Source organism: Salvelinus namaycush, chromosome 22, assembly GCF_016432855.1.
Source record: "Salvelinus namaycush isolate Seneca chromosome 22, SaNama_1.0, whole genome shotgun sequence".
NCBI lineage: Eukaryota > Metazoa > Chordata > Actinopteri > Salmoniformes > Salmonidae > Salvelinus > Salvelinus namaycush.
The window spans coordinates 12,244,526-12,262,272 of NC_052328.1; the positions used below are offsets into that span (position 1 = coordinate 12,244,526).

General features: G+C 43.2%; 2 protein-coding genes across 2 annotated transcripts in view; one reads left to right on the forward strand and one right to left on the reverse strand.

The window, feature by feature from the left end:
• ttc7a (tetratricopeptide repeat domain 7A) overlaps window positions 1-2,114 on the forward strand; it is a 43,951-nt gene extending 41,837 nt beyond the window's left edge. Inside the window, exon 20 of the mRNA XM_038960394.1 lies at window positions 1,586-2,114. Coding sequence (XP_038816322.1) covers window positions 1,586-1,804 — 219 coding nt within the window. The 3' untranslated portion in view covers window positions 1,805-2,114. The remainder of the gene's footprint in view (window positions 1-1,585) is intronic.
• An 11,075-nt stretch (window positions 2,115-13,189) lies between these two features.
• Window positions 13,190-17,202, reverse strand: stpg4 (sperm-tail PG-rich repeat containing 4). The gene is made up of 7 exons (XM_038960942.1): window positions 17,125-17,202; window positions 16,728-16,784; window positions 16,214-16,465; window positions 15,975-16,039; window positions 15,688-15,733; window positions 13,783-13,887; window positions 13,190-13,424 (listed from the first exon to the last, which is right to left on the reverse strand). Exons 1-7 carry the CDS (start codon window positions 17,197-17,199, stop codon window positions 13,314-13,316), a joined length of 711 nt encoding a protein of 236 aa, XP_038816870.1. The 5' UTR covers window positions 17,200-17,202; the 3' UTR covers window positions 13,190-13,313.
• Between the last annotated feature and the right edge of the window lie 545 nt (window positions 17,203-17,747).

The window sequence follows — 17,747 nt, forward strand, 5'->3', positions numbered from 1 at the left end:
TGAGGTAACAACAGGGCCAGGCCTATGTTAAAAGTATTAAAAAAGTACAAAGTATGTTAAGCCTGTGTTAAAATATGCTTAAATTATTAAAAGACAAAAAAAGTGATTGTGTTTGTGAAATAAAAATAGACGTGGTTTTAAAAAGGTAGTGGTAATATTTAATTCAGTACAGACATTTGTAGGCGGCTTAACTTACCCCATGGCCAGGGTAATTTGTGCCAATAGACCACTTTTTTTGGACAAGCTACGTTTTCAAAACTGTAATGTTTATATTCATTCTGATTATTTACAGGGATACACAACATCCTGAAATATATGTAGAAATATTTGTTAGAAAGAATACTATATTACCCTTTATGAAGTGATGCTGAATGTAAAAATGGCTCAACTTACCCCACTACATCACCGTTCTTCTTCGCTTGGCCCTTATACTCTTCCGTAGACAAAGGATATCAAGGATCTGGGAAGATTCTGTATAGAGGAATGGTCTCCTCGCAAGGGGATGGTGCAAGAGTAATGAAAACAGGGGTACCAATAATGTTTACCCCTATCTTTACAATATACTGTAGCTCAGTATTTGTATTCTTTATTTTATACAGTGTTTTTTGCTCATCTTTATCAATGGTGCCAATAATTACAGACCTCACTGTATATCCTCCACTGTGTCTCTGAGTCTGCACCCCATCTTAGATCTCCTCTCTTTTCTTCTGTTCTTGTCAGCAGCAGAGAGAGGAAATATACAGTATATGGGGGGGGGGGGGGGGGGTATGATGTGGGAAAAGGAGTGAAGATAGTATGGAGTTACAGCAGAGAGACTGAGAGACAGAGGGAGCAGAACATCCTCTTTGGAGGTTGCGTCAGGGCCCCGAGACAGCTCTCTGAGTTTCAGCCCAATTAATCTGGGGCTTGTGAGCAGAGCCTGCATAACAAGACTCGTCTGTTTGACCTCAGGCAAGCCCTGCTCTGGAGGCTGTGTGTGTGGGTGTGTAGTTCTGTGTGTTCATGCCGTTGACATGAACACACGTCGGTTGCGTGATGCCTTGTTATGCTTGCTGGACTCTCGAGACACACAGTGCCTCAACAGAGTTCCAAAGAGACATGTCACGCTGCACTGACCACTACTGCCCTCTCACACGGCCACAAACACACACAAACATACACTCATTGAACCAAACACCAAAAAACATACACTTCTTCTCTCTCTCACACACACACATACAGTATACAAACACACATCGGGAGTAGACATCCTCATCACACGCACGCCTCATCCTTTCTGGGAGTGCCTTTGGCTGCAATCACCCAACACGCCAGTACAAATAGAGTTGGTACAAACAGGATCTTTAACTTAGCAACATCTCATCATCTCAGAAAGCTGGACATGACATCCCCTCCCCTGTTTTGGTGTGTCCCCTTAGTGTCCCTCTGACATGCTATATCTAGTATCTGGTTTAGATACTGCCAAAGCTAGATCCAAAGTCAAAGCTAGATCGCTCTCTCTGGAATCTCTCAATGACTTATCCCCCACGCAGACTCACTTTTTGTCTCTTCACCCCCTCCCCTCCATTTGCTTTCCCCTCCTCAGGGCCAGTTGTTGGTGCGGTGTGGGCGTCTGGGTCTGGGGGAGAAGGTGCTGCGGGACGCGGTGCAGGCCCAGAGCACGTCACACGAGGCATGGAGCGGCCTGGGGGAGGCCCTGCAGTCACGGGGCAGCAGCCAGGCTCCAGACTGCTTCCTCACAGCCCTGGAGCTGGAGGCCTCCTGCCCCATCAGGCCCTTCACCATCATACCCCGCGAGCTGTGAGGAGCAGACAGAGGCTACTACTGTATGACATGTTTATGAATACACACATATGCACAGGCACACACACACGTATGATCATTTAAACGTACAAATTTGTGCAATATTTCTTCTCTTGCCCTTTTTCACTATTTTTTGCTCTCTCTCTTCTCTCTTGCCCCTCTCCTCCATTCTCTGCTCTCCTCATATCTACAGTGAGCTCCAAAAGTATTGGTACAGTGACACATTTTGTTGTTGTTTTGGCTCTGTACTCCTGCACTTTGGATATAAAATGAAATGACCATGAGGTTAAAGTGCAGACTATAAGCTTTAATTTGAGGACATTTTCATCCATATCGGGTGAAACGTTTAGAAATTACAGAACTTTTGGTACATAGTCCCCCCCCCCCCCCGTTTTAGGGGACCAAAAGTTAACTTACAGTGGGGCAAAAAAGTATTTAGTCAGCCACCAATTGTGCATGTTCTCCCACTTAAAAAGATGAGAGAGGCCTGTAATTTTCATCATAGGTACACTTCAACTATGACAGACAAAATGAGAAAAAAAAATCCAGAAAATCACATTGTAGGATTTTTAATGAATTTATTTGCAAATGATGGTGTAAAATAAGTATTTGGTCACCTACAAACAAGCAAGATTTCTGGCTCTCACAGACCTGTAACTTCTTCTTTAAGAGGCTCCTCTGTCCTCCACTCGTTACCTGTATTAATGGCACCTGTTTGAACTTGTTATCAGTATAAAAGACACCTGTCCACAACCTCAAACAGTCACACTCCAAACTCAACTATGGCCAAGACCAAAGAGCTGTCAAAAGACACCAGAAACAAAATTGTAGACCTGCACCAGGCTGGGAAGACTGAATCTGCAATAGGTAAGCAGCTTGGTTTGAAGAAATCAACTGTGGGAGCAATTATTAGGAAATGGAAGACATACAAGACCACTGATAATCTCCCTCGATCTGGGGCTCCACGCAAGATCTCACCCCGTGGGGTCAAAATGATCACAAGAACGGTGAGCAAAAATCCCAGAACCACACAGGGGGACCTAGTGAATGACCTGCAGAGAGCTGGGACCAAAGAAACAAAGCCTACCATCAGTGACACACTACGCCGCCAGGGACTCAAATCCTGCAGTGCCAGACGTGTCCCCCTGCTTAAGCCAGTACATGTCCAGGCCCGTCTGAAGTTTGCTAGAGAGCATTTGGATGATCCAGAAGAAGATTGGGAGAATGTCATATGGTCAGATGAAACCAAAATAGAACTTTTTGGTAAAAACTCAACTCGTCGTGTTTGGAGGACAAAGAATGCTGAGTTGCATCCAAAGAACACCATACCTACTGTGAAGCATGGGGGTGGAAACATCATGCTTTGGGGCTGTTTTTCTGCAAAGGGACCAGGACGACTGATCCGTGTAAAGGAAAGAATGAATGGGGCCATGTATCGTGAGATTTTGAGTGAAAACCTCCTTCCATCAGCAAGGGCATTGAAGATGAAACGTGGCTGGGTCTTTCAGCATGACAATGATCCCAAACACACCGCCCGGGCAACGAAGGAGTGGCTTCGTAAGAAGCATTTCAAGGTCCTGGAGTGGCCTAGCCAGTCTCCAGATCTCAACCCCATAGAAAATCTTTGGAGGGAGTTGAAAGTCCGTGTTGCCCAGCAACAGCCCCAAAACATCACTGCTCTAGAGGAGATCTGCATGGAGGAATGGGCTAAAATACCAGCAACAGTGTGTGAAAACCTTGTGAAGACTTACAGAAAATGTTTGACCTCTGTCATTGCCAACAAAGGGTATATAACAAAGTATTGAGATAAACTTTTGTTATTGACCAAATACTTATTTTCCACCATAATTTGCAAATAAATTCATTAAAAATCCTACAATGTGATTTTCTGGATTTTTTTCCTTCATTTTGTCTGTCATAGTTGAAGTATACCTATGATGAAAATTACAGGCCTCTATCATCTTTTTAAGTGGGAGAACTTGCACAATTGGTGGCTGACTAAATACTTTTTTGCCCCACTGTATATGTGTATTAAAGTAGTCAAAAGTTGAGTATTTGGTCCCATATGGTCCATACATCAAGCTTGTGACTCTACACATTTGTTGAATGTATTTGCACTTTGTTTTGGTTGTCCTTCGGATTATGTTGTGCCCAATAGAAATGAATGAAAAATAATGTATTGTGACATTTTGGAGTCACTTTATTTGTAAATAAGAATAGAATATGTTTCTGAACACGTCTACATTAATATGGATGTGACCATGATTACGGATAGTCCTGAAGGAATCGTGAATAATGATGTGATGAGTGAGAAAGTTACGGATGCACAAATATCATACCCCCCCAAACAAATGCTAACCTCCCTGTTATTGCAATTGTTATCATGTCTTGGGGGTATGATATTTGTGCGTCTAACTTTCTCACTCATCATTATTCACAATTCATTCAGGATTATCCATAATCATGGTAGCATCCACATTAATGTAGAAATGTTTAGAAACATATTCTATTCTTATTTACAATAAAAGTGACTCCAAAATGACACAATACATTATTTACCATTCATTTCCATTGGGCACAAAATAATCTGAAACCCTAACAAAAAGCAAATGCATCCAACAAGTTTGTAGAGACACAAGCTTGATGTAATCATTGCGTGCTAGGAATATGGGTCCAAATACTCAACTTTTGACTACTTTAATAAATGCGTAAGTGAATTTGGGGGGACTATGTAGAAGAAGTGCTGTAATTTCTAAACAGTTCACCCGAAATGGATGAAAATACCCTCAAATTAAAGCTGACAGTCTGATCTTTAACCTCATAGTCATTGTATCAATGCTGGAGTACAGAGACAAAAACAACAACAAACGTGTCACTGTCCCAATACATTTGGAGCACACTGTACATCTACGACTATGCATTCATAAGAATCTCTCGGATACATTCATAGACAAGTCTATGGTGACACTGTTATACAGACCATATACATCCACTCTCAGGGATCCTTTCTAACGTATCATTCCATTTTCTTCTTGTTAAACGAGACCCTTCAGACTGTGTGTGTGTGTGTTTTACTGAAACCACCATTATGTGGTGTTGAAATCGCTGATTTGCGTGTATTGTATCTAACTGTATTCATCATAATATGATTCATTGTGTGTCTTGTTTTAAACTCATTTGTACATCATTGTCATCATAAACAATGACTTAAAATCACTGTGGGATTGTGTCCTCATCTGTCTCGTCACTTATGACTAATCTTCAACCACATTAATATGGGCAGTGGGACTCGAGTTGCTATCTTTTGTAATGCTGCCAGCACAGTTTCTGCCTCAACTCACAACCCCCTCCCTCTTCTCTCTCTCTCTGCTATCTCCCTACCCTCTCTATCCTCTCTCTCTCTTTCTCTCGCTCTCTCTCTGCTCTCCCTCGCCATCTCCATCTCTCTCTCTCTGCTCTCCCTCACCATCTCTGTCTCTACCTCTCCCTCCCTCTTTCTCCATTTCTATCCACCCTCTCAGTTCTCGCTCTCTCTCTGCCTGATGTGATGTGGCCTGGTTGCCTAGCAGCCATCCCATGTTTGAGTAACTGGGGAAGCGGAGAGATATCTAGTCTGCTGGACAACACACACACACACATACACAGAGGCATATTATACCACTGGTGTGCTATTCTATGGGCCTGACTGTCTGATTGATGTCAACTCTCTCTGCGTATGAGGCTGCTGTTCTCTGTTCTCTGTACATTGATTTCTGTTTAGAGAAGAAGAATCCCAGTCTCTTCTCTGCAAGCACAATTTATTAACCCTTTCACGCACCAGGATAGAGTTATGACTGAAGAGCATTTAAGTCTGTCTGTTTCACATAGGCCTACTTCGCTCACACATCAAAAGCCACCTGCACGCCCCCGTTTTAAGTTGGCGATCGACACATTTTCTTCTGATCCCTGCCTCTACGACCTCCACCACTCTCTCCCTCTGTCCTCCCCCTCAGTAGCCCGTGTGTGACAACTGCGTCTGGCCGGTGGGTTGGAGATTAATGACTTAATCCAGAGGTTTTCTAACCTCTCCTCGGAGACCCCCAGATATTTCAACATTTTGTTGTAGCCCTGAACTAGTGGACCTGATTCACCAGTCAAGGACTTGATAATTAGTTGACGAGTTGATTCAGGTGTGTTAGCTCGAATAGATCACATGAAATGGCTGGGGATCCCCAAGGAGACAGCTGGCCTAATCCATGCAGTTGTGGAATGTTCTATATTGTGGCGCGGTCAGGACAGCCATGACAAGGCTGGTAAAAGGAGACGTATTTATGAATAGGCCTGCCTGCCGCAAAGCCTCTCAGGACGACATCAGATGACGAAGGGCTCCGGACAGTTTTGCTCATCGCCAGGCTGAATAATTAGCCTACGTGCCTTCTAAAACACTTTACACACACCCAGTACTGTATAGTAGGCTAGGGGAGGCAACAATTAGAGAGAAGAGTTCTGTATTCTCCAGTCAATCAATCAATCAAATGTATTTATTAAGCCCTTCTTACATCAGCTGATGTCACAAAGTGCTGTACAGAAACCCAGCCTAAAACCCCAAACAGCAAGCAATGCAGGTGTAGAAGTACGGTGGCTAGGAAAAACTCCCTAGGAAAGCCAGAACCTAGGAAGAAACCTAGAGAGGAACCAGGCTATGAGGGGTGGCCAGTCCTCTTCTTGACTGTGCCGGATGGAGATTATAACAGAACATGGCCAAGATGTTCAAATGTTCATATATGACCAGCAGGGTCAAATAATAATAATCACAGTGGTTGTCGAGGGTGCAACAGGTCAGCACCTCAGGAGTAAATGTCAGTTGGCTTTTCATAGCCGATCATTCAGAGTATCTATACCGCTCCTGCTGTCTCTACAGAGTTGAAAAAGGCAGGTCTGGGACAGGTAGCACGTCCGCTGAACAGGACAGGGTTCCATAGCCGCAGGCAGAACAGTTGAAACTGGAGCAGCAGCACGGGCCAGGTGGACTGGGGACAGCAAGGAGTCATCAGGCCAGGTAGTCCTGAGGCATGGTCCTAGGGCTCAGGTCCTCCGAGAGAGAGAAAGAAAGAGAGAGAGAATTAGAGAGAGCATACTTAAATTCACACAGGACACCGGATAAGACAGGAGAAATACACCAGATATAACAGACTGACCCTAGCCCCCCGACACATAAACTACTGCAGCATAAATACTGGAGGCTGAGACAGGAGGGGTCGGGAGACACTGTGGCCCCGTCCGACGATACCCCCGGACAGGGCCAAACAGGAAGGATATAACCCCACCCCACTTTGCCAAAGCACAACCCCCACACCAGCAGTCATTTGTGTTGGAGCCTCAGAGGACGCTTAGGCTCAATTTATACTGAACTAGACGTACTCCCGAAACCACGTTGTGACTTTACCACACACCTATGTTCATAGATTGTTTTTGTGCATGTTGTAGGTTGTAGGTTGTAACTTTATGAACGCGCGGCTCCAGTGATGCTTCGCTGCGGAGACCGTTTGGAGCATAATACCAGCCTTAGATCTGATTCTACGTGTGTTTTGTGTGTGACTTACCTATGTGTGCTGCAGACGTGAGCAGCACGTCTGCAGAGACAACGTAATTGTCTCTTAATAGCTCTGATTGTCCCTAGGTCTTTGTTCTCCCCTATGTATAGGTGGGTCCCAGTGGCTGTGTCTGCTGTGTGGCAGCTTCATGTGATGTCAGGTGGCCTTGGCAGGGTACTCTGGTTACCCTCAGGGGTGGCTGGGCGGCCAGGTCCCTGGTCGCTCTACTTGTGCACTGTTGGGGCTGAGAGGGGGGTCAGGTGTCCGGGCCCAGTTACACCCCTATTACAGCCTGCCTGTTGTTTCAGTGGGAAACAACAGGATTTCAAAGTAGTGTTGCACTTTGTACCAGTATCACAGTACCAAAATGTATGATACCAACATTTTAGAAAACTGTACTACTGTTTCATATGAAGCATGCCAAGAGTTTTGTCCCTATAGAAATTGAATTACTAGGAAGTTTAAAGACCGCCAGAACACGGCAATGTTCTAGTAATTCGATTTCTATGATTAGCCCTTTACTGTACTGTATGTGGGGTGGTATTCAGGAGAAAAAGGGAGCAACCTTATGAGACTGCCAACATCCAGGGGGTTATTGTAGGGCAGAGGGAAGTTAAAGGCCCAGTGCAGTCAAAAATGTGATTTCCCTGTGTTTTATTTATATATATATATATATATACTACCGGTTCAAAAATTTTGAACACCTACTCATTCAAGGGTTTTTCTTTATTTTTACTATTTTCTAGGTTGTAGAATAATAGTGAAGACATCAAAACTATGAAATAACACATAGGGAATCATGTAGTAACCAAAAAACTGTTAAACAAATCAAAATATATTTTATATTTGAGATTCTTCATAGTAGCCACCCATTGCCTTGATGCCAGCTTTGCACACTCTTGGCATTCTCTCAACCAGCTTCATAAGGTAGTCACCTGGAATGCATTTCAATTAACAGGTGTTTTTTTTATGTCTTCACTATTATTCTACAATGTAGAAAATAGTCAAACTAAAGAAAAACCCTTGAATGAGTAGGTGTTCTAAAACTTTTGACCGGTAGTGTATATACAGTTGAAGTTGGAAGTTTACATACACTTCGGTTGGAGTCATTAAAACTCGTTTTTCAACCACTCCATACATTTCTTGTTAACAAACTATAGTTTTGTCAAGTTTGTTAGGACATCTACTTTGTGCATGACACAAGTAATTTTTCCAACAATTGTTTACAGACAGATTATTTCACTTATAATTCACTGTATCACAATTCCAGTGGGTCAGAAGTTTACATAAACTAAGTTGACTGTGCCTTTAAACAGCTTGGAAAATTCCAGAAAATGATGTCATGGCTTTAGAAGCTTCTGATAGGCTAATTGACATCATATTAGTGAATTGGAGGTGTACCTGTGGATGTATTTCAAGGCCTACCTTCAAACTCAGTGCCTCTTTGCTTGACATCATGGGAAAATCAAAAGAAATCAGCAAAGACCTCAGAAAAAAAGTGTAGTTCTCCGCAAGTCTGGTTTGATCCAAGTTAAACATTTTAAAGGCAATGCTACCAAATACTAATTGAGTGTATGTAAACTTCTGACCCACTGGGAATGTGATGAAAGAAATAAAAGCTGAAATAAATCATTCTCTCTATTATTATTCTGACATTTCACATTCTTAAAATAAAGTGGTGATCCTAACTGACCTAAGACAGGGAATTTTTACTAGGATTAAATGTCAGGAATTGTGAAAAACTGAGTTGAAATGTATTTGGCTAAGGTGTATGTAAACTTCTGACTTCAACTGTATGTTAAAATTTAAGTTGTGGAATTTCTTTCCTTCTTATTGCGTCTAAGCCAATCAGTTGTGTTGTGACAAGGTAGGGTTGGTATACAGAACATAGCCATATTTGGTAAAAGACCAAGTCCATATTATGGCAAGAACAGCTCAAATAGGCAAAGAGAAATGACAGTCCATCATTACATCATTACTTCAATGATAAATTATTTAACACTTTTTTGGTTACTACATGCTTCCATATGTGTTATTTCATAGTTTTGATGTCTTCACTATTATTCTACAATGTAGAAAATAGTAAAAATAAAGAAAAACCCTTGAATGAGTAGATGTGTCCAAACTTTTGACTGGTACTGTATATATACACTACCGTTCAAAAGTTTTGGGTCACTTAGAAATGTCCTTGTTTTTGAAAGAAAAGCACATTTTCTGTCCATTAAAATAACATCAAATTGATCAGAAATATAGTGTAGACAAAACATTTGCTTTTCTTTCAAAAACAGGGAAATTTCTAAGTGACCCCAAACTTTTGAACGGTAGTGTATATGTATTTCCACACTATGAGGTTGAACAAAAATATGCCCTTGTAGTGTAGGAGCTATTTGAAATGACTGCCTGAAATTTCAGCCTGTTGTGGTGGGATGTAGTTTTGGCCTGCCTGGTGACATCATCATGTTGTACATTTGTTAATAGACCAATAACAGATTTTCAGTTTTCCCCTCCCTACTCCAGACAGTCCTAGCAAAATTATTGATTGAGAAAGTGTTCATTGCCAAGAAGCATTTTTTCTCTTCTTTTTGACCATTTTAATTGAAAACAATCACAGTAAGGTACTGAATTGTTACCCAGAAAGGATTTGATATTGGGATAAAAATGGCTGCATTGGACCTTTAATAGAGTGGAAGCTAACAATAGGTAATGTGTGGCAATCTGAACTTCAGGCCTGGAGGGCAATTATGTTAGGTCATTGGTGTGGGTTTTCACATAAACCTACATGGTTATATCTCTTTAACAATCAGTAAAGGAACCGGCAACCAAACAATACATTCAACGATGTTGACACACGAGGCAGCAGCCATTGAAGCGGCAGGTATCCAATTGAAACGTATTCTCCTTGATAATGTTTTGAGGTTAGCCAGTTAGTGTAAATGAGGTACAGCAGCAGAGCTATCACCAACCTTGCCCCCCGGGTTCTATTTCACCAATCCGACTCACCTGATCGCCCTCAAACAGCCTTGGTCCGTGTCCATGTGCCCAACATCATGCCAGCGTCATTACGGGATAAACAATGACCCCTTGTTTCACTAACAGCAGCCTATTCAACCTTATTAAACTTTAATATGTCATTTAATAGAGCTGTAATGTCCGGCCTATCGCACCTGTCAATTACATGGTAAAGAGATACCTGGTCATCTGCCTTGGTGTCATGCTGCCTTCTGAATTCTTTAGCCAGCCGTCAACACCGTGGTGGCGATGGGAATGGATGTGACCCTGCCGGAGAGGACATAAGTGAACAATACTCCATGACAGCTCTGTCTTCATGTCTTACCATTGGGCTACGTGAGAGGGCTGGAGTTTTTCACGGTGGTCATGTAATACAAGGAAGGGAGGAAGCAGCAGTAGATTGTGTGGGGGTGGCCATCTTGGTTCATTGCATTGTAAACAAAGGCTGTTTTCGCTCGTTTGGCGTCGTGGGTTCATCAATCTTTAGAGTGATGTGGACCGTGGAGTGACTGATGATGCTTGTTGTTGTATCTCCAGAGACAGTATGAGCCAATTCAGGACAGACGTCCTTACCTCAAACATTGGAAAACACAAATAGTATGGCAATTTCTTTGAACTGCTCGGTTTGATGTCGGGTCACTTCCTGTTCAAAGGTGCCAATTATAAGGATTGGAGGATTTTAAAAACATCCACTATCATGTCACCCCAATATTATCCTGAATTAATTTAGCTATTCCAGAAATCAGGTCATGTTTGGGTTGCCTGTGTAACGGATGTGAAATGGCTAGCTAGTTAGCGGGTACGCGCTAATAGCGTTTCAATCAGTTACGTCACTTGCTCTGAAACCTAGAAGTAGTGTTTCCCCTTGCTCTGCAAGGGCCGCGGCTTTTGTGGAGCGATGGGTAACGACGCTTCGTGGGTGACTGTTGTTGATGTGTGCAGAAGGTCCTTGTTTCGCGCCCGGGTCGGGGCGAGGGGACGGTTTAAAGTTATACTGTTACATTGATGCTGTTGACCCGGATCAATCTTATTTTGAAAGAATATCTGTAAAATAATGTGCATACAGGGAAGGACCAGGAAATCTGGTCACAATGCAGACACAGCAGATGGATGATGTAAGTGACACATGTTTGAAAATGTGGGCACAATGGGAATGTGGACAAGATCAGGACACATGTTAGAACCAGGTATAAATGGTCCTAGGCATTGTGGTCAGCCTAACCAATGTCTTTCATTGACTCAGGACCTAAAAGAGGGGTCGTGCTAAGTCCTCACTATGGGGGTTTAGGGCCTTGTACAAGGGTGATGGTAACTAGGACAATGCCAGCAACCCTCTGGCTCGCTTCTCTAACCACTAGGCTACCAGTGGCTGGCTACAGTGTACACCTGACCACAGCCTACAGCGATGATGCATCCACCAGAAATGTTTGTAAGCTTTTAAATTATATCAAACTCAACTGTTTATATTTTCCAGTGATGAAGACATGGATGTCTCATGGTATGGTGGGGATTGCAAAATGGGTCAATTTTGAGCACCTTTTATTTCCTGAATGTTTTGGCATTCATGTCCAAAAAGTAACTTTCTGAGCACTTCTTCCATTGGCAAACATGTAACAACAGTTTTGTTTAAATCCAAAGGGATTCTGTCAAAAAGTGATTGAATTCAAAAGGGATTTACCCACTTACAGGACCAGGCTTATAGCCCATGTTAATAGGGATGTCTTTCTGTCAGCCTCAAAGTGTTCTCCTTAGTCCCCTACATAATGACAACGTCAATAAGAGCCCTGCTCTTGAAACACTTGAGCCGCTCGTATGTGTCGCTAGCTGAAGACAAGGACGTGAAGTGTTGGAATGTTTAAACTGATGTGCTAAGATAATGACATTGTGGATATGTTTGGGAATATTGCGAGAATGCAGACATTATGAACTGACATCTATACAGGGCAATGGAACGAGTGAGATACATAGTCATGTCTCAAAAGACGTCAAGAACAAGTACTCCCTGTTTCGTTTTTTTTTGTATCTCATAGCTGCACAGAGAGAAGAGTATTTTCTCTTGTCGTTTCAGACAATCGGAGCATCCAGGACCGAAACGATCTATTGTAAAAAAAATAATAATTTAAAAACACAACTACTTGGCCTACCTTCCACAGGCCTGATTCCTATCAAGGCTATGGTCTATGTCAGTGTAACCTGAGTCCAACATGATCCCGTGTGAGTTTTTTTCATTGACAGTAAGGATAGGTAGTGATAAGAATAGCCCTTTCGTGGTGTGACACTGGCTGCTCCGCTAATGTTGAATGTGCAGCATGCCAGCTATGTGCATGTGATGGATGACTGAACTGCATTTCCCCCCTCACTCACGAGTGCATAGCACAGCAGATAGTGTGGAGGCACAACAGCCTGCCAGACAGGCTGCCAGCAGAGAGAGAGGGAGAGAAACTGGGGTAGGCAGAAGTACAAAGGGCTGGATTCAATCCGTAGTGCCGAAGATCGGACATTTTTAGGAAATGTTCGATAGAGCCGAGATATGCATCGTTTAACGTGAATACAGTCTCCGTGAAAACACTGGCTTTAAATTTCAATCCCGCTCTAACGCCGATCTTCTACGGATTGAATCCAGCCCTCAGGCAACCAGGGTTGCAATGCAGATGAATATTGTTTCGTTTCCCTGGTTAGTGTCTCTAAAATTGACTAAGGCAAAACAAATGCATTTGATAATGGTAGGCCTATGTGTCTGGTAATAATAAGAGATGCGTTTGTGGGTAAATGTAGTCAAGTGCATTTGACAACGAAATCAGGGTTCTTTACTCAGAGGGAAAATAAACTACATGATCACCCAGTGTCACGTGCATTCTATCAGACAGTAGAAGTGGGGGAACTAGGGAGTCATAAAAAGGGATGGCTGGATGACACTTGTTGGACGATCTAGAAGACATTGCGGAAGAAGAGACCGTGGGCCCTGCCCATGTTGGCCTCCGTCCCCAGACGGTGACCCATCTGCCAGGACGGCTCATAGGTCCCCGGTCCTGGAGTCCTCTGCCAAACAAGGTCAACAAACAGTCACTAAAAAAAGCACAGCTAGCTAGGTCTTCACGTATTATTACTGTGGGAGAGAGAATAACATACCATATCAAGCTTTAAAAATGACAGTTTCTGTTTACATTTTTATAACTATCTGAAGTGACATTATGCTTAGGAGAGTGCGACTACTCTCAATGGTGGCGAAGGTGACTCTGTGTGTGTGTGTGTGTGTGTGTGTGTGTGTGTGTGTGTGTGTGTGTGTGTGTGTGTGTGTGTGTGTGTGTGTGTGTGTGTGTGTGTGTGTGTGTGTGTGTGTGTGTGTGTGTGTGTGTGTGTGTGTGCGCGCAAGTGCGTGCGTGCGTGCGTCACTCACCGAGCGTACACTGTGAAGACGGGGCACAGTGGATCTGAAACAGGACGTGACTCCTTTGGTCGGGCCCGTCCTCATATTGTAATGTCCAGGAGCAGGGCCCTCTCTCTGAACACAAACAGGAACCATTTGATTCACTATTTACAACAGGCTAACTCACTCACACAGGCAAAGAAAACTGCTCAGAGGGACCAAGGTTGAATGGTTGTCTTGAAGATTATTTACTGGCATGAATCACGATTGTATAAGTATTCAAGGACTAAAGTTGGAAGTTGGATCAGTGAGGCAGTTCATATTGTATGGCTATTTATACTTGATCCACGGCATATACATTATATGAATTACGTGAGTTTCAAACTACTTTATTTCAATGGCTTCCAGCTCTCATTTTCCCCTGCTGCCCACTAACACACACTGTTGGCCACAAGCAGAAAATAGCACACAGCCTATCCTAGCCTTTCCCGTTCGTGACATAAAACATTTTTATGTCGCTGAGCCAGTAATCCATCCCTAGCCCTCCTGATGCGGTGATTCATAGCACAAAGAACGAGAGAAGAAGAAAAAAGAAGAGAAAAATAAGCCTTTCTATGTCCCTGAGCTCAAACTAGCTAGCTATAGCTAGTCATTATTTGCCATTTGATTGCGCTGGGCAAGTTCACTTGATCTGCCTCACCCCCGCCTGCCCGCCAGCCCTCAGGGGGGCTGATCTGCGGTGAAGGTGTTAAGGCAGGTGTATTTCACAGGAGCTTTTAGAAAGGAAACAGAGGACCAAAGCACACTTGCCTGCCCGTGATGAGCTGTCCTGGTGATCTGCCTCTGTGCAAGGCGCCTGGCCTACTTTCGCTGCTGTCGGAGCGAGCGCCACATTCTCCCGGTGTGGCACAGATAACTGGCCCATGCCGCAAATGTCTGCTGAACCTTTGACCTTTCATTAATTATGTGTGTCAAGAAGGACAATGCCGCAGCGAAGGTCCTCGACACCTCTATTCCCATAGATACGCCACGTGTGCATAGTGCAGATACCCCGAGCTGTTCTCTTCGACCACAAAACTTTATCACAGGCTATGGCCAAACAATAAGGATTTTATTTAAATAATCCCAGATAGGAATAAATAAAAATAAAGCGGAAATAAAGTCTCCAAACATGGTTTGTTCGGAGTTGCATCTGCACAGACACTGCACAGTGCACACAAACAAATCTGGGGCACATTTAGGCCCGAGGATGAAGAAATTAAGTCAAATCATGAGAAAAAAACAACCCCCCTCTTTGTTGGGTTTGCAATGCCTTAAACCCTGGGGATATTTCTGTGAATATGTGAAAATCTATTTCACATTTGGAGCCTGCAAAGAGAAATCCAATAAAAAATCCTCCGTGGCTCATTTCAATGAGATTGATAGGTATTCGCTGGCTGACTATTTTCAGTGTAAAACATTAAGACTCTGTGACCCTTGACCCCCTGATATATGGCGAACCTGCTTCAATTCATCAAGCAGACAGCTGTCTGAATGGCTGTGGCTACAAATATGATTGCCACGGGACTTGTTGAACTGTTTAACCTTTGACAATAAAGTTGCTTTGGACTAGCCCTGACACACCACTAGCGGTGAGAAAAGCTCCCTACTACATAGTAATGATACCCTTGAGATTTCCCAACACATTTCCTTCTCTGTTAACGCACACTGCAGCACACACAGTGCAACCGAACTTGTAAAATCGATCAACACAGTGCCATAATAGGCATCGAATGCGGTCAGAGATAATATACCGTAACCTCCATAACATACTGTAGGTCTCTAACAGACTCTGTTATGGGTGTCATAACCAAACCGACTGAAACACGTAGGTCTGCAAGCCTTTGTTGGCAACGTAAGGGGCTTAGTCATAGCTAGTGGAGACTAGATACTCACAGGCAGAAAGCTGGCACGCTGCACTGCCGAACGAAACATCACGTGTCTGCAAGGAAAGAAGAGAGAGAGTGGTTCGAGAGGAGAATAGGTGCTGTAGAGAAGAGGCCAGACCTGTTGTGTGGTACTGGAAAGGAGAGGTCAGGTGGTTATTTGTACAGGAAAAAGATATCAAGGGGATGATTCATATATCAAGGAGATGAATCAGAGGCAGTCTGCTTGCTGTGATTCAAAGGATGATTTGAAAGTGTAAAAATGGTAATGATAGATTGTGCAGGACAGGTGCTTACTTGCAGGGTATCTTGGGCACTGGTTTCTGGGTCACATTGTAGTGGCATGGTGAAAGGTCTATTTCCTGGACAAAGATGGACAATATAAAACATTCAGGTTAAAATGTCAAATAAAACTGCATTATTAGAAGATACATGAATGCTGATAACATCCCCTTCTCCCCGCCTCCCCATCTCCTTTCCCCCACACCACCTCCCCTGGTCCCCCTCCTCTTGTCCCCTTCCCATCCTCTCCCCACCTTGTCGCGGATACCCAGAGTGTAGTTTTTTGGGCGGGGGCAGCTCTTAAAGGAGTAGGAGGCCTGGCATTTGAGGGCCTCCTGGGTGGAGTCAGTGAAGCAATAGGCTCCCGGCAGCAGCAAGTCCCCCTTACGCATCTGCATCTTGGTGTCTCTCCCCGTACCCTTAAAGCCATACGTCCTACGGACCGGATTCAGGCCAGCCTCCTCAATGAAGTCCCGGATGTGGTAACTCCCAGGGATGGGCGTATCCTGGAGGGATGCGAATGAGAGGAAAATATATTTTTTGAAAAATATCTCCTGCACACATGATTTCCCGCATATACGGGAAAAGGAGATTGAGAAGGCATTTTTTTGGACAGCATCACCTTTAAATGCACTGGATAGAGAGTTTTATCTAATCTTTTAATATTACATAAATTCTACATATTTCCATACTCTTAATAGTAGAACTGTGTGAAGATGCTTGACTGAAACCAACTGTTGTTTTTTTCCCCTCACTGAAAATACCTACTTTCAAAGTACCCATCCACCATCTGCCTCTGTCACACTGGTCCCCTTTCTCATTGCCCTGTAGATGCAAGAAAGGCCACACAGTAAAAAAAAGGCTTGTAATACAGGCAAAAGTCTTGTTTATGGACTGTATTTTTAGGAATACGTGACAAAATAACCGACTCAATTTATTTCTACATCTACATTTTAGTGACATTTTAGTCATGAATACCTATAGCTACTGTATTTCTTTGCCAAGAGACTGAATCCAACTTCAGTGTACAGTCATAATATCCTATGACTGCCAACTCCTCCTGAGTGCAAAGACGATAACACTTTTCACAGCCTATTTCTGCTCTCAACAAACCTATTTTTTCATGACAAAGATACAAAATAACACTGACTAGTCTCAAGCTTACCCTCTCCTCTGTCCTGCATGATGCATCATCGCGGGATATGTCACTAACTTTGGAAATATTTTTTCCTACGGTCATTGTTTTCCCAGTACTGTGTGTATGCACTTTGCCGTCTGCTGTTTGTTCAACAGAGATAGAGTTACAGCTTCTCAGACCGTGACTGTTACTAGTAGCAGCCCCACCAACAATCCATTTTTCAACAAGCTGACACTGTGAGATGCAGCGGACACTGTGTGACCCAGGTCGAAGTTTAAGATGTTGATAATGACACAAATGAATATTGTCATAGTTACTGTGACAGTGTTTCCTTTGTAACGTCACACAGGCCTACTGCACGACCAGGTTAAAAATGTGTCATAAATGGTTTTCTAGTGGCATGTCACAATAGGATAATATATTATGGTGCGACAATCATCTTTAGGCTACTTTTTGGTAGGTTAGTTGTAATCCCATCTGGATCTTTAAATAAGTGTGAATGGCTGTGCTGAGACAGTCAGCCCAAATCTGATATTTTTTTCACTAATCGGTATTTTGACCAATCAGATCAGCTCTGAAAAAGATCTGATGTGATTGGTCCAAATACCAATTTGTGAAAAACAGATCAGAATTGGGTTGCCTGTCTAAAC